Below are 22,589 nucleotides of genomic sequence, written 5' to 3' on the forward strand. Positions count from 1 at the left end.
CCTGCCGATTATCGTACGATTGCGGGATCACCCACAACTATTGTACGATAATCGGCAGGTGTATGGGCACCTTTACAAGTCATTTTTTTCTGCACAAATTTATGTAAGGCCTCTTTCACATATTTTAATAAGATCTGCCTGTCAGTTTTTCAGGCGGACCTGGTTGGATGCTCAGTGTTAGTCTATGAGGAATCCGATGTAAGCACATGTCTGTTTAGGTCTCCAAGTCCATCTAGGTCTGGAAATAAAAAAATAAAAAACCAGAACAGTGTTCTGTTTTGGTGGACCTGAACATGATGGATCAGAGCTAATCAGATGTAAACAGACACATGTTCACTTACATCCAACTGCCCATAGACCCAAAATGGGTCCGGTAAGTTCAGTTTTTTCCTCCATTGCAAGATTGAGGATAAAATTGAATGGACACGGATGTTACAAAAGGGACATCTGTTCCATACTGCTCCAATCAGCAGGATATCTGTGCATGGATCCCATTCTGATCGGAATGGACGCTATCTCCGTGAAAGAGGCCTTAGTCTCTAGTAGTTATACACCAATCAAGCAACTTGTTAATCACATCATGCACTAACTAGTATCATTGTGTACAAATATGTTAAAAAATGTTTCCAAGTCTTGAGGTTTTTCTTACTGTCCATCAGATGGTCTGGCAAAGGTCTGCTTTTTGCTCGATTAGCATTTATTTTTTTTATTCTTGGTTTTGCTAAATATTTCCCAATTTCCATTTAAAATGCTTACTTTGTTTACTTATTTGTGTGTGGTACAAAATGTGGTGCTGTATTATTTGTGCTTGTGACAATATTTTAATCATATTAAGCTCTATAAAATTATTCCATTTCCTTGATGCCTCATTTGATTCAGGGTTTAATTTGCCTTTTCCCTAGATACGCAGGGTGCATAATTATTCTTGCCAGCCTTCACACCTGCTCTAACTGCTTCAGTCATAGGAATTTATGTATTCATATCTAAGTTTTTAACTGGCAAATCTTCAAAACCAATGCTGTCATGGAAGAATAACAGTTAAATCTAGAATTACAGTTACTGGCAATTCCTTTTCGTCCATGATAATTTAGATGATTCCATTCTTATTATAAAAATTTAGACATTTGTTACTTGGAAAACACGGAGAAGGGCCTTTTCAGGTGAACCTGTGAATTTTTTAAAATATATATATTAATATATTAGTGCTCAGCTTTAATGAGTACACCCCAACAGATTTTTCAGAAAACCTTTACATCCTTTCAGAATGAACATTTTCTATGGGGCTCTATACTACAAATTACTCCCACAAATGCGGGCCATTGATTGCAAACAAGATTTGTTAATTTGCACAAACGAAAAAGTATTTTTCCTAACAAATTCATTCAAGATGAATACACCCCAGTGAAAGTTATAGAAGCAAAGCTAAATTTTAGACAACAAAATCCTAATTAACAAGAATTCAACTACCGGTGAGTATAATGATTCATTAAACAGGTGTTCAGCAGACAGGTGATTATAAAAGGGCATTACCTAACAAAGAAAACCCCTTCCCATTTCATGCTGTCAGCAATGGCACCACATGGCAGAGAAATGTCACAAGGCCTGAGAAAGAAAATAATAGCTTTATACAAGAAAGGTGAAGACTACAACAAGATCAGCAAAGCTTTACTTATCAGTCAGAATAGTGTAGCAAAAGTGATGCAAAAATGTAACAAAGATGGAACTGCAACCATCTCACAGAGACGCCCAGGCCGTCCACAGAAGTTAACACCTCGACAGGAACGTCTTCTGATGAGAAGGGTTGAAGAAAATCGCCACGCAAGTTCACTGCAGATAGCTAAAGAAGTAGAAAGCCAAACTTTGCCGTGACACAATACGGCGTACACTGCAGAGGAATGGCATGCATGGATGTCGTCCACAAAGGAAGCCTCTCTACAAGCCTATGCACACAAAAAGCCTGCCTACAATTTGCCAGGGCCCATGCTGAAAAAGAAGACTACTGGGACATTGTACTCTGGAGTAATGAGACAAAGATCAATGTTTCTGGAACTGAGGTCTTCAAAACTGTATGGCGTCACAAAGGTGAGGAGTACAAAGACAAATGCATGGTGCCTACAGTGAAACATGGTGGTGGCAGTGTCCTTCTGTGGGGCTGCATGAGTGCTGCTGGTGTCGGGGAGCTGCATTTAATTGATGGTATCATGAATTCACAGATGTACTGCTCTATACTGAAAGTGAAGATGCTACCATCACTCCGGGCCCTAGGTCGTCGTGCACTTTTCCAACATGACAATGATCCCACCACATATCTAAGGCCACTGTTGCATTTCTGAAGAAGAACAGGGTGAAAGTGATTCAGTGGCCAAGTATGTCAGTGGCCAAGTATGTCTGCTGATCTGAACCCAATCGAACACCTATGGGGAATTCTGAAGAGACAAGTTGAGCATCACTCTCCATCCTGCATCCAGGCTCTAAAAGAGGTCGTTCTTGAAGAATGGAAAAAGATAAATATTGCAATATGTCGCCAACTTGTTCATTCCATGCCTAGAAGACTTGGGGCTGTCCTTACAAATCATGGAGGTCACACAAAATACTAGATGTTGTAGTTTTTGTTGTGGGGTGTATTCATTTTTGCTCCACCTAATTTGAGTAAACTGAAGATTCTGTAATCTAAGTTATATTATTAACCTTACTTTCATGTAATGAACTAAACAAATGTTCTATAAAACTCGGCTTTGTCAAAATTTTGGAAATTGTTCTTGTGTTCACTGAGATCCTGATTAAAATCTTACTGTTCAAAAGGGGTGTACTCATTTACGCTGAGCACTGTATATAAAAATCTGCCGTTGCTGACTTATTTTTAAAACATGCAAGCTCCTGGGCTGTCATCCTAATTTTAGTAACATCCTGGCCTGGGTCAGGCATACTTCCAGTAAAGTCTGAACTCTTGTCTAATTCATTAAGTAGTAAAGCAAGGATCAAAAATGATTGCTGTGGAGCTTGCACTTTACAAAACAAAGTCAACTAAGGCAGCACTCATATTTTTATCCTCAGATACTCACTCTCAACTCTGCCTTCTTTCCCAATGAGGTGGGGACAGTCTATCACAGTGGTGCTGTCATAAAAGTTTACCAGAAATGGCGTTAATAGAAATAGTTTCTGTTTATCTGTCACACACATTATACATATTGCTGCATTCTGTTTTTATGTTCAGTAGCCTGTAGCAACCACTTTCAGTTCAGCTTTTATTACTGAGCTTCAAAGTGAACGAATGCTTTTGGCTACAGAAAAATGTTTTTTTCTTGTGGTCTTCCTCTAATCTTTACAGACTAATTCCAATAGTTGTAGTTGCAAGACATTTAAATATAGCTTTTTTACAACGTAATATCAAATTGTAATGGTATACATACGAAACAACAATCTAAACAAATAACAAACGCATTCGCTTTAACTCTGAGATTAGTAGCATTCTACACATTTTATCCTATTCTTCTTTCTGCTCAATGATTGTGTGGCGTGTTTTTTATATTAAGTGAAATACAAATCTGACCTGACCTTAAATGCTTTAAGGTAACAACAGTGCTATGCACTGTTTAGGCACCCCCAGCCCCATATGTCCCTTTGAAGCTACTAGGCTGCATAGTGGGCCTTGACTGACTGAATGTGTATGTATGTGCTACACTTATCTATTAGTCGGATTTGGGTTCAAATGAGATGGTACTCATCTACTCTCAATTCCTTCCCAACAACCCCCTTCCTAGGCCTCCCTAGTCACTTACCCCACATTTGAAGTGGTTCTCTGTTAAAGCATTTAAAGGGAATTTCATTTAAAGCCTTAATAGACCAGCCTATTGTATCTCAGGACAGTGTAAAAATGCATGACTGTATCTTTAGTAGAAATTACAGGAGATTGGAAACACCTATGTGTTAAGAATTATTAGATTAGTTGTGGTTGGAGGGTAATAGGGGAACCATGTCAATGAAATGATACTTTACTCTGCAGCATCATTGTGTATATCCAGCATTATTTTGAATGTGCACAGGTTCCCCTGGTGATCCATTCCTTGTTATTACACAGAATGTACAGGGTTATGGAATTACTAGTGATGTGTACACACACACTCTTATATAGATTGAGCTAGAGCGATATGTGTCTTTATTCAACCTTACCTACTATGTAAGTTATCCCCGATAAAGCCAAAGAAGCTGACCCAAAATTATAACAGGCTAAAACAGTGTCGGCTTGAGGGGTAAAAGATTGTGGGAGGAACTTAGGGTGGCCGTTCAAGAGACACTGCAGAAGTCGTTACAATATTAGACATACGCCTCCCCAGTTACCCATCCCACATTATGAAATTACTTGGAAGAAGGTTTTTTGTCAAGATTTTTAAAGGGAATTCAATCTAAAGCCTTAGCCTATACCTAAAGTCTAATTCCAAACATTTGATATTGTTTTTGTTTTTTTAGTTTCAAATAAAGTGGGAAAGAGTTCAAATCTGTTTTAATTGCTTTCTATGGCTCTGATTTCCCATTACTTTGCAGGAAGTGAGAAGTCTCCGCAAGAGCGTTAGGGACAGCAATAAATACCTGACAAACTCTCTTACTCTTTCCCATTCTATCCAAATTAGAGTAAACATTTTTGCTGAAGTTTAGTCACGTGAAAATTGATAATATGGATCAATTTTCAATAATCAAAATGATCAATAATGGATAATATGGATAATATATATAATATATTGTTTCATGAACATTCTTGATGGAATGTATGTTTTCTGTGACATTGTCTGGTTAAATGTTTGTAGCGTTTTGTCTTGTTTTTGTCTCCCTTTCATCTCCATCCAGTCGAGGCTATACAGAACAACCCCTTCCTTCTAATGGAAGGCAGCCCAGCAGTTGCTCTCCAGCGTCAAGATGGCATCATGGAAACCAGTATCCCTGTTCCCGTCCTAAGCTACCAAGACACTTCCAGTAAAGCTACCACTTGTGCTGAATGTGTGTATCCTCCCTTTCTATTGTCTTTGCTTCTCTACTGTGTGATCATGCACATCCTGAACTGAAAGCTTTTCTACAAAGTGTTGTCAATAAGCATAAGACAGAAAAGGCTGTACTGCCAGTGTAACTTTTCATTATATCTGTTTACATTCTTGTATTACCATTCTATTTAAGAGGTGCCAGTTATGGAATTTGTGGCTCCTGATTATTTTAATGCATATAAGTTAAAATCAACATGATTTATATGAACTGCTGCTAACAGGTGCCTCATATGTACATTTAATGTTTGAGGTTACTTGTACGTGGATAGATTGTGAAACTGAACACTTTTTGGAAAAGCTTTCTGTTTAAGTGCTCCAAGTAGGATTTGATGAACTGCTTTGTCTTGCTCTATAACTTGCATGGTTTTAGATTTAAAAAAAACAGGTAGAGCAAGCTGGGGAGAATAATATACTTGCTTGAGTAGCTTCCCATTACTGCTGCTGTTGTTTTTATTGTTCCTCCATATTTTCTGTGCATAGGACAACGTGTTGACACAACTCTTCATTTGTTTTTTGATATCTCATGTATTTGGTATCACCTTTTCTTCAACATGCAAATATGTCTCATGTCATGTGTTTTGCTATGCAACTACCAATTTATATTAATTTATCACTGTGTAAAATTCCTTTTTAATGATCAGGTAGTTTGAGCATTCTGTTCAAGATTTTAAAACAAATTAATAATAATTGTTATTATTAATGCATAGTGATTGTACATAATCAGATTACTTTTAACAAGAATGAGCTGTGATAGTGTCTAATAATTTATTTTTCGTTTACAGGATCTTAAATATTTAATATAGTTTCTAGTTTGTACAGCCTTGGTTCTTAATCCCGTCTGCAATAGCTCAAAGTAGTAGAAATATACTATAGCCACTAGTCTTTTAATGAACATGTTTCCGAAGAGGGCTGCTAGCTGCTGCAGGTCACCAGCCTGTCAGCCAGAGAGTAGTCCCTACCACCTCTGTATCCACAGCAGTACAGAGCATATATCTTGCACTTCTACCTAATAGAACAGTTTAGGTTCCCAAAGAGGTGTGTAGCGAGGGGCTTCTACCAGAGAACCTTTTTTAAAGTGAGTATGACATTGGTAGTAGTGTACAGTCCATCTTAGATGTCCATATATTATTTTCTGAAATGTTTGTTGCTGTTTCAGGAGTTACCCACGTTTAATCCAGGGGGGTTACAATTTGCGTCTCTATTAGGCGTGTAGCATAGAAAGCATTTCATCTGACATGAGCCACGGCCAAGCTAAAGGATTGATTTAGACAGTGTAAACACTGACTCTCACGGCAACATATCAATCAATGGCATGTGCATTCTATGTTAGTCTCCAAGTGGAAAAACATAACTTGTGTAATATGGATGTATAGGAAATTAAAATCTGAAGCGGTCCTAAAAGCCACTTATCAGGCATTGACCTATTTTTATTCTGTGCTTTACTGTGCCTCCCTCATGAGCCCACAACTATTTCAGATCATAAAAAAGCCCATAACCATCCGAGGCTGCTTACAGTAAACACAATATATGAGAAATATAGGGACTGCCTTTGCTGACCTCTTTTTCAATATGGTATTTGTCTGGTTGCTATGCCCTCTGGCTTCTCTATATTCTGAATTACTGACTTGGAACAAGTATATAAATAAGGAAAGTCTTGCACATTTGTTTCAGGTTAGTGATTTAAAGTATTTAAGAGAGAGGGTTGTCATGGCAGCCAGGCAACTTGTATTTTTAGAAAGAGGGGTCAGCAAACACAGCCTCTCTGTTTCGCTCATAATGGGTTTCATTTAAAGAGAGCAAATATATTGCAGTTTACCAAGTCATTAGATGGTGGCTGCATTCATTTTCTTTCTTCAGGCTAACAACATTTTCAGCAAGTATAGAAAATACCTGTTGATTTTGTCAAAAATGCTGTGTGCTTGTCACTTCCAGTGTCATTTTCTGTTAACTGAAAGAAAGCACAAATATCTTTCTTTTGTAAACTACTAATCCCAATTCACATAATCCCACTTAATCCATTATTTAACTACCTCCCGGCCGGCCGTTGTGTAAACACGGCCGGCCAGGAGCTTCTTGGATGTAACTGGGCGTGTATACGCGTCCTGTTACATCCACCCGCTCGGGCGCGGCGCGCGCGAGTGGGAAATGCCGGTTATTTTAAAACAGGCAGCGATGCCCGTTACTATACAAACGAACCGCCGGCTATAGAGCCGGTGGATCGCTTGTATGAGGTCCTGTGACGCGCGCCCCCCCCTCCGTGGCTCCCCCCTCCCCCCCCTCCCGCTGTCAAGCTGTCACATCCGCATTCTCGTGTCACTCTCCAGCTTCAGATGCTGGAGAGAAGCTGATGAAGCAGATCTCTCTGTGATAGCAATAAAGTTAAGCGAGAAAAAAAAATAGAAAAAAAAATTAAGGTTTCCCTCCCAATTTTTTAAAAGTTACACATAAAAAAGAATTAAAAAAAACATTTTTTTAAAAAAGTCCCCACCCCTACATGCACGCATGTAAACAAAGTGCGCATACCTGCGAAAACGACGATTGCGCCCATTACGCCGCACATGTTACATATCGCCGCGAACGGAATGAAAGCAATAGTTCTAGGGCCATCAATCACTGATAACACTAAACTGATGAGCTGTAAAAGCGTTTAAAGTGTCGCCTATGGGCAATTTTGGGTATGCTAGTTTTTTGCGATTTCGCGAGTGCGCGCTATTTTTAAGCTTGACATGTTTGGTGTCTATTTACCCGACGTGACCCGTCTTTTATATTTTACCAAAAAAGTGGGTAATATTAGTTGTTTTATAACATAATGTAAAAAAAAACTTTTTTTTTTCAAAATTTTCAGTAATTTCTCCTTATTATAGTAAAAAATAAAACCCCCAGTAGTGATTAAATACCACCAAAAGAAAGCTCTATCTGTCTCCAAAAAACTGTATAAAATTAATTTCAGTAGAGCGTTGCATGACGGAATAAATGTCAGTCAAAGTACTACAGCGCTGAACACTGAAAAATGGCCTGGCCAGGAAGGGGGTCTAAACACCTGGTCTTCAAGTGGTTAAAGGTGATAAGCAAAGGCAGACATACTGTATTAGAAGTCCAGCCTGTATGACAACCATGGCTCCCTCCATAGATAAAGTGGGGGAAAAATGTGTAGATGCGAAGGGACAGGAAGTGTTATTTGGAGGATCAAGTGAAAATAAAGGTCTGAAGGCCTGAAAAAAGAACGCTAATGCAACCACCACACCCAAGGACTATTAGGCCCCGTTCCCACTGCGCGATATGCAAATCGCGCGTTTGTCGCACGATTTGCATATTGCGCGACATCGCGAGATTTGCCGCGCGATGTCGCATTCAAGCTTGCATTGAGCAAGCTTGAATCGTGGCTAAATCCGCTCCAAAAAGGGTCCTGCTGTAGCGACACACGACCCGCGACAGCAGGACCCTTTGCCCCATTGGATTGCATTGGAGCGCGATATCGCGCAGTAATTTGCTGCGATATCGCGGGAAATACCGCGCGATAAATCGCTCAATGTGAACGGGGTCTAAAGCTGCAAAATATTGCATTTTTGTTTTTGGGTTTAAATACACTTGGAGATTGGAGAATACATGAGCTTGGGCCCTTGTAAATCGTCTATTTTCTGTTATTTAGGTGTTTCTGCCATTCCAAAATAACAATATAACCAGTGGCGTAACAATCGGGGGTGCAGCAGGGGCGCGGGCCCCAGGCGAAAAGTGAAGGGGGGGCGCCGGCCGAAAATGGCACTTTCGGCTAAATGCCGAAAGTGACATTTTCCTGCCGTTTTGCCGGCGCAGCCGTGATTACTTTGATCCACGCTGGGACACAGAGCAGTGCCAGGGGGGGGGAATTTCTGCCCCGGGCGCCCAGAACTCTGGTTACGCCACTGAATATAACTGTGACATAATTTTTCAAGTTTGTGTCAAAAAGCTGCAATTAGAAATTGGTTTCAGACAAATCTCAAAGTGAGCCTTATATATTACATAAAATGTAAATATGTAATTATTTCCACCACATATACAGGTTGCTCATTTAAATGCCCACTCATCATACCCACTCAGAGCCCTTGTTTTATGGATTTTTGAGGAAAGTTATGACACATAAATACCTTCTGTATTAAGAAGGCAGAGATGTTCCTAATATATTATAGGGTTCCTTTTGGTCCATCTAACGTGACCACTTATGCAATTCTATTGAAGATGAATAGTTACCTAGAAAAGTGCTGTACCTCAAAACAAACCAGGGTCATCACGCTTTCTAGCTTTGTTTATGTATTGAAAGGGATGCTGTACGTGAAGAGAATTCATGCATTTCCTGAAATGTTCAGCTTGCCCAAGTGTTGAGATGGCATGCATTCCTTTGCTTCACAAAATTAAACTGTCTGAATGATTCTGTTTTTCATATGGTGCTTCCCGTTGAAACCACCTTGTGCTTGAGATGGAGAAAGTAAAAGCACATTGAATTTTATTTAAACTATACCAGTCCACCCAACTTAGCCCTCTAACCTAGAAAACCCCCAACCATCGGTTGTCTTACCTAATAATGACAGCTATGGCCCCTCAGCTGTTTACATCCTTCAGGCATAAACCTTATTGAGTGCCCCCATCCCCTATAGACTTGAATGGAGTCATTCTCCAGGGTCAGAGTACAGCCCCATTTACGTCTATGGGGGCTCACTGTGCAGGTATGTTCAGCACTGACAATTTGGGCCAAAATAGGGTCAACATTAAGGGATACCACTACTGGTTTCTAGGTGACTTTTGGTGGTGGTGGTGGTGGTGGGGGGTCTAGGTTAGCTTGGGTTGGGGGACTAGAAAGGTGGACTAATGTAGTTGTTTATTAAAAGTGAACCTCCGTTCTAAGCCTAATTGTGCATTGGCATCCAGTTGTTTTAATGGGGAGCATGAATTAATATAAATGAGTTAGCCACTTGGGAATAATTAGCTGTTGTTTACCCAGAGGTTTATAAGATATGTCCTTAGTCTTTGCCCATCTACAGCCTATAAAGTGACCGGCCTTTACAATGTGTGTTGTTTCAGTCCACTGTTTTTAGTATCTGTCTCTGGGGATTTTATCCTTCATATCAAGAAGCCTATGAAACTGATGTATTTACCTCCCTGCTTTTTTACGTTTTAGCTTTCAGGGCTATTCCCCCAAATTTTCCTCTTCCTTTCCCTGGCCATTTTATTTTGTACCAATGACATGCCCCCATATACATAGGTTTATATATGTATATATGTGTACATAGATAAGTCTGTGTGTGTGTCTATATCTGTATCATGTACATATATATGTATATAAAAATATGTTAGTCACAGATGGGGTCTACCTTGCATTGTACAATGCTCTGTAGCGCAGTGTGGAATCTAATGTGATTTTTTTTTTCCCCTTCGCATTTCCCTTTTTTCTCCCAGCATTGGAATGAAATACACCGGGTTATATTTCATTTGCTTGTCTTTGTATAGGTTTTGCAATTAAATGCATCTTATTTTGTGTTTTTTTAATGCTTGAAAGTGTACACATCTGAGCTGTGGCATCTTCATCCCTCCTAATGCATTCTTGTTTTCTTGTCCTGTTTGGATGTTAATTTTTAATTTACATTTTTTTTTGTTTTGTTTGTTTTTCTCCCTGTTTTCCTGTTTTTTGTTGTTTTTTGTTTTCGGTTTCATAGCGGATGTTGTTCAGTTTCATGGTACAGTCTTCGTGGAAAATGCCTCCCCTTCCTCCCCCATAACAGCTCCCCACTTCAGGGGGTACAGAAGAGCAAGTGAAATCAGCATTGCAAGTCAGGTCTCTGGAATGGCTGACAGTTACACGGCTTCAAACATAGCCAACAGTAAGTGCCTTGTTGCCTAACAGGTCTAATCAAGGATACAGTACCTCTAATAGCCTATTAGGTTACAGATATCGTAACAGCCTTCTTGTAAAATATGCAGTGAGGTGGAAGGATTAAGACACCAACCTGGTCTATTAGAATGATTAGAAGGATGGTTGCTGTAACTATTTGAAGGCTAAAATATTAGCTTAGTTTTGCATGAAGGGTTAAATAATGTTTACACAATTCTCCTGGTTTGTCGCTGTCAGTCCTTGGACAATCACTTCTGCACTGCTGCCCTGCTTGGTCAGAAACGTAGCCAAACAAACATGATGTTTTCTTCAGTGCAAAATTATCGAGGCTACCTTACTGTTCAAACAAATCAGAGAGACATCTGATGATTAGTGATGGGCTCGGGCGTGTTCGCAGCTCCACGTGCCGAGCCCGCCAGGAAGCTGACAGCGTGCAGCGCCAATCACAGGCACTGAGGCATTTTCCCGGTCCGCAGCTGCAGAGATTGGGAAATGTCTCAGTACCTGTGATTGGCGCTGTCAGCTTCCTGGCGGGCTCGGCACGTGGAGCTGCGAACACGCCCGAGCCCATCACCACTGATGATATCTTCAGAGAAGTGAATCAGGAGAAAATGAAAATAATATGAGCACCATTGATACAACCCTATATGATACAAAAAACTACACTTTGACAAGTCCCTGATTTTCTTGTAGTCAATAACTTGAACGATTCTGACTTTTCCAGAGGTAGAGCAGTCTGAACTGGTGTCTATAAACAATGACATGCACTATTTTCTGCTTGGCAGCTCCTAGATGCCACATGCTTCTGCTTTACAACAAATTCCAGTATTTCCTTACTACGCTCCAGCATGTTACATAGCACGGTACAGCAGGTGGCTTGGCTTTAAATGTGTCATGAAGACTAGCAATTCATCAGCTCTCCTTAGTTCCTCTCTAGTTGCTGTGTGACAGACACATATATGTATAATTCTTTGTATTTCCATTAACAAACAAGTATATGTAAGCATTGTCTCTGTCCCTTCTGATTTCCTGTTTGTGTAACTCTTCAGTGTTTTTAGCTTGCTCTAGTCTTTGAAATGTACAGTCACTACCATAACTGCATTGCCATTGTGCATACAATCCAGCATACACTTTGCGCTAGGGAATGTGCTGAACTTCTGCATTTGTCCTTCTTTTTCATTTCTTTGTATGTCTTTCTGTCTGACAAATACGCTGCATGCTTCTTATTAGTGGGGAGAGTTTGGAAATTAAAGGGAAGCTACCAGCAAAGAAAACTTCCATTTTTCTGTTTAAAGGGGGTTTCCTATTGAGATGGGATTTCCCCATACCTCTTATGTTATGTAGAACACTGATAAATGAGCCCCATATAAACAAGAAAAAACTGCCCGAGGTTGTTCACCATGGTTTTACTTTTTACCGCACTTACCAGGTAATATAGTTGATGACAAAAGCATTGTCCGTGCAGAATAATCATATATCTGTGCCTAGAAATATCTCTGAATATGGAGCATGCAATTGTGTAGATTATCTGTAGAGAGAGATCATTTTAGACCTTTATTGCTAATGGACTGCCTCTGACTTTTTGAGACCTAAAGATATACATTGAGATATGTAATGACCAGCATTAAGAATTCCATGGTGTAAGGGTCACACTGAATTATGTCTTGTATCTCTAGATCAGTTCCTATTGTAACGTTACATAGGTTCAATTCATCAAAGTGTAGGTCTAGCCAAAATGTTTTTTTTGGGATAGAATGAGGAAGGACTTTACTGCTGTCCGGGGGGCTCTGTTAGAGAGATTCCCACCTGCTGTCTGGTTGACAAAGATTCACCAGACAGAAAGGGTAGACAGCGAAGGTAAATCCCCAACAGCAATACAGGCAAAATTCAACCCCTTAGAGTAGTGAAAACCCCATTAGCTATTTATTGCTGTCTGTTTACCTGTTGCAGATTTGCTTTCAATACTCGTCTGGCAAAATTGTTGTCACTGGAACAGAAATTTCAGAATCTAACGCATTCTGGATAGCAGTGAAAACCTTACATAGAGGTTATCCTCATGCTAACCTTTCCTCCCTCAATCAAAAACTAAAAAACATTGTGTCTGGACTTATGCTTTATTACATTTGGGGTCCACTGTTAAAGTCAGAGATTCCTTTACAGTTACATAGACTGAGCTATGAAGGTACATTTGGTGGCAGGACTCTTTGATGATAGCTTCTCTTTATCATTATAATGACATGGTAAGTTACTTGTAAACCTGTAAACCATTTTTTTCTGGGACCAGTGGCGCTAGATTTTGGAGCCAAGGCCAATTGAACATTCTTTTGATCCATCTTATAAATGGTCTGTTATCAAACAAGAATGATGCTGTGTATCACAAATCATTTGTAATAGTACCACTGTTGTGTTTAAATGCTTTGCAAGACTGATTAAAGTTCCGACTGTTCAAGAGATTTTATCTAGCTTTCCAAGTATGGAAGTTTTCTGCTGCAATTGCAGACATTTCATGTTTTGCTTAGTCTGTCGGGCCTGGGAACCTTCTCTTTGCCAGGGCACCATTGTGATTGGGCACTGCTGGTCACCCCAGAAACCGCAATCATTTATTAGAACACAAGCATTTTCCGCACTTTTTCCTGGGAAATAAAACTTTCTACAGCCTGTAGTCTTATTCAGTTTTGTCTTCCAGTAAGTGATGATAACACAAACCTAGACAAAAAGATCACATAGCTTCAGGCATGCAGCACTATAAGAAAGACATCCAGTTTGATTATTAAATATACTTCCTTTGCTGGAAGACAAAATAACTGTGACATGATTTTGCATGTTTTGTGGTGTTAATTGGTGTGTTTGCTTTGTTCCTTTAGAAACAAACAATCATCTTAACCATTCCAAAAAGCTAAGTCTTCTGTCACAGCTTGCTCTCCCTTACAAATCTCACACAAAAACAAGTTCCCCCATAAAACATAGTCACTTCCATACTGAGCAGAGTCACATAGGAGGAATGCTAGAGGTGGGAGATTGGAAGCACTTCGTCAGCCCGGGCATTCAAGGTGCGGACATCTCCAAAGGTATTTTACTTAGGAAGAGGATTTCATACTATTAACCCTAGGAGCGGCCTCATTAGCATGATTTAACTCCTTGTTAGAACACATTCATCTTGAGTCATTGGGTGCGAGGGTCATTTCTAGAAGGGTACCCCATTGACGAAAGGGAATAAAACTGTGACACTTTTACTTCTCACACTTACATTTCATATGCTATATTTTTCTCTTATTTTTTTTCTTCTGTTTTGTCACTTTTGTTTATCATTTAAGAAACCAGCTGTATTGCTTCTTTTCTCATATACTCTTCCCTATAATATATTTAGGGCACGCAGAGCTGGGCTTTCCATGCCGCGTGTTTACAATTGCAGTAGAAACACCATAGCCATAGGTTGCATCTCTGTTATTAACATGGGTACCACAAAGTTTACACATATCCGCAGAATACATCACTAGTGATTCTAGGTGTAGTTATGGTGCCCTCTGAGACTAGGCGAATGTGTATATATTTTTTAGTCCCTGGTGTAATTGGAAAGTGCCCTGCATTGTAGTTATGTAGTGTTTAGGCTTGGCCATATAATTGTCTTATCACCCATAGTCTGATATTTTATAAAGTCATTTATTACTTTTAAAGGGCCTTTTATAACACAGGATTATTGCATTAGCTTAGCTGAGCTCGTGTATAACCAATACTCTGTTGCACAGAAAGACTTATCAAGTGATAACCTTTCTAATTCAGGTTAGGAAATGAACACAAACATTTCGGTTGCTTTGAGCAGCATCCCTCTTTACTGATTCAGCTTTTTGTAATGAGCTCAGTTATAGTTTCAGTAGAAAAACATGTATATTTGTGACTCCCATTTGAAACCTGAATAACACATACGGCTCTGTAGCGTTGGAATAAGTATGGGAACAATTCTTATCACTTATATATATTTAAAAGCACCAGCAGTCCATTTTGCATTCCCTGTGTTTTCTTACATTATCTCTTCGCTTTACCTTGCCTGAAAAACATCTTGCTTATTAGAAAACAGTGACAATATTTTTTTCTTTTCTAGTCTTTCTGGAAATAATCACCAAAAAGTACAACTTCTTCTGATTCCTGATTATCTAGTGCTAAAATTAGGGCACCATATTTGCTTGTCAGTAGAATTATATTCCTCGTTCCTAAACAAACCAGTTTCTGAAACCATTCAACACATGACTCTTGAATAGTGTTTTAATGCAAACTATTTTTTTTTACACAGAAAACATAGAAATGGAAGTTCTTAAAATAGCATTTCTCAACCCTTATTCAGTCACTGCACCTTTTAAAAGTATGCAAAATCTCAACACAGCTCAGTCTAAAATGTAAAAGACAACCCGTGGATGTGGGGTCCCCCTCAAAATCCATACTGGATCCTTATCCTAGATAGGGGTCTGGTGTGGATTGTCGGGGGGGACTACAAAAAAAACATTCACATCAGGGAGCCTCTCCATGTCAGATTTCCCCCTTCACATGCGGAGCCCCCCTTTCACATCAGAAGACCCTCATTCACACCATAAGCCCCCCTTTCACATCAGGAGCCCCCCTTCTCATCAGAGTCCTTAGTTGCCCCTTCACATTGGAATCCCCCCTTTCACGTCAGAAACTCCCTTCACACCAGAGTCCCCCCGTTTCACACCAGGGGCCCCCGTTACACACCAGGGGCCCCCCGTTTCACACCAGGGGGCCCTTTCATATGAGATGCCACACCTTCACATCAGGACTCCCTCTTCACATCAGAGTCCTACCTTACAATCTTCACCACAGTGTGGCTATAGCAGAGGGCAGGAGGCAGAGCAGGTGTGGATGGAGGCAGACTTCCATCCCCTTCTGAATGCTGGGAAGGTCATGAATGCCTCCCACCCTGGATTATCGTTCTGTTTATTTCATTTGAATGGGCTCCCTAACTCACTAAAACACATAAGAATAATTGGCATCACAGCCCAGAGGTATGAGACAACACCTTAAAGGAGAATTATGAGGCGAGTGATTTTCACTCAGTATCATAATCTGAGCCGACCTGTGACAATGAAACAGTCACAGGTCGGCTCAGTAGATCGGGAAGTGAGTGAACACATACCGTCACTCGCTCACTTCTCGATCATGTCCCTGCAGAGAGCTGTGACTGTCACTCACGGCTCCCTGCAGGGATTCCCCCCTCCCCTATCCGATCCTCCAGTGCTGACTGGCGAAACGGACGAGGGAGGGGGCGGGCACAGCTGGCTCTGCCTCTGGATATGCAGAGCCAGCTGTCACTCACGCAGCTGGGTGGATCCAGACATAATTGTCGGGATCCGTCCCGGCTGCGGCGTCTCAGTATGCCGCGAGCTGTAGCTCGCGGTATACTGAGCTTTGGGTCACGGGAGAATGCTAGTTTGTGTCCTCCCGTGACCTTTAGGAGAACTATGGGGAAAAGCCCTGACCCCATAGTTCTCCTTTAAGTTTTGGCTGGAGTTTTAATTTGATAAAATAGTTAGGCACTAATGGCTGTACAGTCTGAACTTCCCAAAAAAAACAAAATTTACCCCGCTTAGGCCTGGGCAGTTAAGCATACCAAGTCCTTTTTGGTGATAATTTCTTTTTAACAATTCTCCGATGAAAGCATTTTTTCCTGAGACATGGATGGGGTCAAATATGAAAATGTCCACAGGCAATTGAGAAAATGAGAAAACAAAATAAAAAATGTTGATGGTTGCTGTAACATTTCAGCACACTTTGCCTGCAGTTTTCATAAATGGCCCCTACTTTGTTTTATCTTTCCTCTGCTGGAACTTTGATTATGTTATCTTTTGTGGTTTATCAGGAGGTGCATGTTAAATTAAGAGATGATAAGGGATACTCTGTGCATGTGTTACATGGGACATCGCTGCATATATTTTACAAGGTACCTGGATTAGGAAACTGCAGGTGCATGTGAAGCACGTTGGTTAATGGGATTTGCTTTTGCATTTAATTGACCAAACTGGGGGTGCACATGAAGGAATGCAGCCATTCTGAGGTTGGATGCAACCTTGTACGACCTTAGTACATCTAAACCTGTTTTTATTAGCCAAAGGTGAACCATGGCAGACTGAAGCACGTCATTCATTTAAGTGCTCCATACAATGGAATCTTAGATCACAGGTGCAGGAATTTACCCAGAACGGATGAGTTCAGTTTGGGAGGACTTGGTTTTTCATTTATTGGGATTAATCATTTTAGTATTAATGTTCGAATGATAAAACTTGTCCCTAGCAGATTCACATGATTGAACCCGCAGAATGGCTCCATTCAAGGCAATTAATTCATTTTACAGTCCCAGCGCATTCTGCTCCTCATTACCTCATCAGCATTTTCTGTTATGAGAATGAAGAAATAACAGTTATCTCCATTTTCAGTTGCAGCAAAGTGGTGGGGTACAAAAAGAATCGACTATGCCCTTTATTGTCCAGATGCCCTTACTGCTTTCCCCACAGTTGCCCTTCCTCACCTTTTTCATGCCAGTTACTGGGAATCTACAGATGTTGTTTCATTCCTCTTAAGACAGGTAAGAAAAACAATTGTTATTTACCTCTTTAGCAAAAGGATACACACTTTTCCTTTTGTGATGTAGCCAGGCAGCCTCTATAACATGCTTCACATCATGAAGCGGTAACAGAAACATGAGTTCGGCTCTGGTAAGAGTATCTAATCATGACAGAAGATATGTGCAGGTCCTAAAGTTTGTACCCTCTTATATCTCCAAAATAGGGCAAGAGATAGACTTGATTAAAAAAAAAGTATTGATTTTCTGTTATGATTCCATTTGGTAAAATATGTGGTCTGCTTGGAAAGTCTTTGTGAATCTAGTTAGAAACAGTAGAGAACATGCGGTGTGTTTACAAATACTTTATCATGAAATGTCAAAGGTCATAGTGGATGCTGCAAAAGCCACTGCTGGAAAAATCAAACAGGGTGAAAAGGTTTGTTGTCCCACTGCCCTGTCCCAGTCTTGCGAAAAATGAGAAGAAAAGTGAATCTTTGATGTCCACCAAATTGTATAAACTAACATTACTGGTAAAATGCAGCACCTGTGCTGTCTGAAAGTGCCTACATTTGTACTCTGATCAGTATCTTTGTGCCTTGAGAGGGCCTTGGATCCTAGACCCCAGCCTTCTACATGCATTACCTGCAAGCTGAGATTAAAGTAAACCTGAATTCCAAAAGTTAACGCTTATCTTCAGGTTAAAAAAAAAATACCCTTACAGTGGGTCTACCCAACCACTGCAAGGTTTAACTGCTTGTTTTTGTCTAGGTGTATTGTGTAAAGCACTTTTACTTACCTAATCCCTGCTCCTGCAAGGCTCTCAAATCGGCGCCTGCAGTCCCTTCCAGCACTGTTTCAGTGGTCGGAGGCCAGCTGATATCATCACATACAATACATGAGGACACCGAGAGACGGTCCACAAGTCAGAGCACAGGGAATAGAGGTGAGCACCGACTGCCAGGGAAGCAAGAATCGAGTAAATCTTAACCTCAAGTAAAGATCCCCTAGACATAAATGAGCAGTTAACCCTTGCAGTGCAGGGGTAGTCCCACTGCATGGGTCGTTTCCCCCCCTGGAGATAAGCTTTATGATTTGCTATGTTATAGGAAACCTTTTTTGGACACAGCTTCCTTTTTAAGTCCTGCCCCATCTTGGTACTAAGCCCTGCCCCCTGTCATTCAGCTGTCAAATGTCAAAGCCTCTTCCTGCCATGGAAGTTCTGCTATTTGACAGTTGAATTACAAGGACAGGGGTTAGTCTCAAATTAACATAAAATGTACAACCTCGGACTAAGATCCAGATTTCTCCCCAGCACAAAGAGATGGATTTAAAGGCCAGAGTAAGTTCTTCAACTTTGCCTGTAGTCTTGGTTTATGCACTTTAATGGACATCACAGGGCCACTTTTATGTGTTACAAAGCAGTTTTGTCATAATTTGTAATAACACTGAAAAACAAAGTTTCTCTATCGTCCACTGAAGGATGCAGCTTGATGATCATTAGGCAACCCGGGGTTATACTGATGCCTACAGGGAAAATGGACACTAGGCACATAGAAAACTGAAGACCAGTCCCCCTTGAGGCTATAATTCCTACCACTTCATACCTGCTCAGTTTCACTTAGTGAAATGGATGTGTTTTCTTCAGCTATGCTGTTTTATTTTCATTTGGAAGATTTTTCTACTATCAACAACTGCTGGTAGATTAAGGCTGAATACTGAAATCCTGGAAGTCTCTCCAGCCAGCCAATGAGCGCATGTTTTCCTAGTTCATGATGTTCTCTCCAAAACAGCCCTGACCTCTTGGAAGTTTCTACAGTTAACCAAGAAGCGTAGGATTTCCCTGTTCATTAAGTATGCTGATGTTCTTTCTGTGACCATCCTACAGTCAGCAGTGACAACCCATCTGTTCTGGTTAGCACAGGACTCTGCTTTCAGCTCAGGCCAGTATGCCTGAGGATTCCTTGTGGAGTTATCAGGCCCAGTGTTTAAAGAGAACAAAGGAGTAGTGCAGAAAATATATATAAGTGGTGTAAACCAACTCTATGCAATTAGTTAAATAAGCTAATAGCATGGATATTAATAACATTATACATAGCATATATAACCTTGTAAACTATATTAAAGTACAAACAACCTTCTTTTCTAAAGTGCTATTATACAAAACCTATAAAAAAGTGCTTCACTTACTGAAGCACTCACACAGTTGTGCAAATAAAATCTCTTTTTATAGTAAAAGTATTTAATCAGAGTGTGGATATTCCCAATAGCACCTATGCATTGCCTTGCATCTGCTAATGAGTCCCGCCACTATGACTGCATACATTTTTTTTTCGTCAAAGTTCACCTATACTTTAAGCAACCTAGGGTTATACTGCTGCCTGCAAGAGAACTGGACACCAGGCACATAGAAAACTGAAGGCCTGCCCCCCTAAAGCAGACCTTTTAACCCCTTTCACTACAAATCAAATCAACATGCAGCTCTGCATGCTTATCTTGCTGATATGAAATCATCTTACATTCATTAGTTAAATAAACATTTTATTTTATTTACAATTACAGTTTTTCCCCTTCCTGGTTCACTAAGGCATTAGTGATGTAGACCATGCATCCTGGGAAGGTTACTTCAGCACTGCATTGCTGGGAAATCTCATCTGCAAACTGCAAAATCTTGTGAGAGCTTAGGGAAAGGCATTTTTTCCCCTGGAATAATGTGCATGGTCACATGTCCTAGTCACAGGAAGTAAAGGGATTGCATTCATCTGCCCTTAGTAAAAATGGCCATTTAGTTCATTCAGTGAGAAGACTGGAAAAAAAAAAAAAAGGTATGCAAAGAATTAAAAACGCCTGCAATAATCTAGAAGTATGTGTTTGCAGATCGTCATTACCGTGTTTCCCCAAAAATAAGACACTGTCTTATATATTTTTTTGGCTCAAAAAAACACACTAGGTCTTATTTTCGGGGTAGGTCTTAATTTTTTTTAATGTACAACAATCCAAAGTTAATGCAAATCCAAATTAAATCATCCAAAATGGCAAAGTTAAGAAGAGGGTGATCAGGGCAATCAGGGGTGCGGTACCTTTCCAAGAGCAATTTGGTAACCAGAATGAGCGAAGCGCACTTTCACTATCGATTCCTCACAGGCGGAGTGCATTTGGTATCACTCCGCCTGTGACAGGAGGCGGTGCTATAGCGAAAACATCGGCTTATGCGGCTCTGCTCCCTGCGCTACCGCCTCGCTTTCTCTAGCGCTGGCTTAGTTGGCACCGCTGATTCTCTTCCGCGGCTCTTCAAGTTCCCCCTTATGCCACCACCGGCCCTGGGAATGGTCACAAGGTCTTATTTTCGGGGAAACATGGTACTAAACATTTCTTAAGGTGCTTTTGTTGTCATATTAAAGATAAGGATAAGGTTCCTCTTTACTATAACCCCTTCCATCTCACACCATCTCAGTTGTAGGAAGCAGTACAAAAAGAGAACGATAGCATTTGAGGAGACAATCCCTAAAAGAGTGCAGTGAGTACAAAAATCATTTTCCATGGTTTTTACAATTACAAGTTTAAAACATTTGTATATTTCAGGTCATGAGGCATGAAACTGCTAGTGTTTTGGAGCTGGTTGGAAAAGAAGTCTCTGTATTTAGCCCATCAAAGCCAAGAGAGAAATGGCTGAGAAAGCGAACACACGTAAAGCTACGGGTAAATGCATTCCATCCATAAGAGCTTCAAAATCTTATTTCTCATACTTTTCACCCATAAGTTATTATTGTAATGTAAGCTGTGTTTCTTGCAGTATTAGCTGTGCTATGTCATCTTAGAGCTTTAAGTAAGGAAGTCATCATTTCATAACTTTGTTATATGTCTGAAAACACAAGTGTGAACAGCAGATGTACAACTCTGAAAGTTAGCTGCTGAGTTTGCAGTGTTCTTGTAACTAATGATGACAGTTCCTCTAAAATGGCACATACATGGGGTCAGACTGGCACACAACAATTCCAGTAGAATCATTCAACACTGTCTGTGTATGTAGTGAAACCATTTTGTATTAAACCTTGACTTAGAAAGCTGGGAGATTCTTGATGACTTTGTATTCTTAATTAAACAAAGATAAGGCAGATGACCTGTTGATTCCTATGGAGAGATCCATCCACAGTCATAGTGCATGTGTATATCTGGAAAACTGTATACGGTTCCCATTTATTTCAAGGCACAACTACAAGTCATGGGAGACTAGTGCAAAATCTAAACACCTCATCTTCCCATACCTTATCCAAAAACCTTATTAATGCTATGCAATTCTTAAAGTGACATTAAACCCTCAGATTTTTTTACATAAACCAATACTGTAATGTGTGCCTTACTGTAATCCATGGTTGTTTCCCTTCTCTTTGCTGCTCTTCCTTTTAAATCCTCATGTCTTCTCATGCTTGGGGAGAACGTCCCTTTGCAGCTCAGGGCCTCTTCCTGTAGTGCTGGCTCAGGTTACAAACCTACACACAGACACCGTGTATCCATTCCAGAGACAAGGCAGTCTGCTGCAAAACAGAAGTTCTGCCCAGCATGAGAACAGATACAGATTTAAAAGGAAGAGCAGCAAAGAGAAGGGAAACAACCATGGATTACAGTAAGGCGCACATTACAGTATTGGTTTATGTTAAAAAATCTGAGGGTTTAATGTCACTTTAAGTCATGGATGTTTAATAAAAGTGGGTAATAATTTTACGCTTTCAGTCCTTATAAGCATACCAGATAATTAAAAGATCACAGAATGTAGACATAGGTTATGAAGCAAAGGGAAATGCTGCTACATTTTGAACATAACTGGTGTATAAAGGAGAGGAGTTGTCTACTGACCTCATGGGTGCATCTTCTACACCTGCTATAGTCATTACTCTGTATTACAAGACTGACAGCCTAAACAATAGTCTGCTTATTAATTAGTGGTGGACTTAAACTATAGAGTTAAAGCCCAACTTCAGACACATTTTTTTTAACAGTGGAGAGGAGTTAAAGTGTCTACTAGCTTCACTGATGGCAGACTGGTAGTGTTAATGATTACACCCCGGCCCTTATTCAGCGAGGGTACTAGTATGCATTGTGTGCAACCCCCCACGATCCCCAGAAT

General features: G+C 40.3%; 1 protein-coding gene across 1 annotated transcript in view; it reads left to right on the forward strand.

Annotated features, from left to right (window-relative positions):
* Positions 1-22,589, forward strand: part of PITPNM2 (phosphatidylinositol transfer protein membrane associated 2) — a 264,382-nt gene that overhangs the window by 230,219 nt on the left and 11,574 nt on the right. Inside the window, exons 16-19 of the mRNA XM_018556846.1 lie at positions 4,843-4,992; positions 10,721-10,885; positions 17,340-17,488; positions 21,047-21,163. Coding sequence (XP_018412348.1) covers positions 4,843-4,992; positions 10,721-10,885; positions 17,340-17,488; positions 21,047-21,163 — 581 coding nt within the window. The remainder of the gene's footprint in view (positions 1-4,842; positions 4,993-10,720; positions 10,886-17,339; positions 17,489-21,046; positions 21,164-22,589) is intronic.

Source organism: Nanorana parkeri, unplaced genomic scaffold (genome assembly GCF_000935625.1).
Source record: "Nanorana parkeri isolate BGI_ZX_2015 unplaced genomic scaffold, ASM93562v1 scaffold13, whole genome shotgun sequence".
Taxonomy (NCBI): Eukaryota; Metazoa; Chordata; class Amphibia; order Anura; family Dicroglossidae; genus Nanorana; species Nanorana parkeri.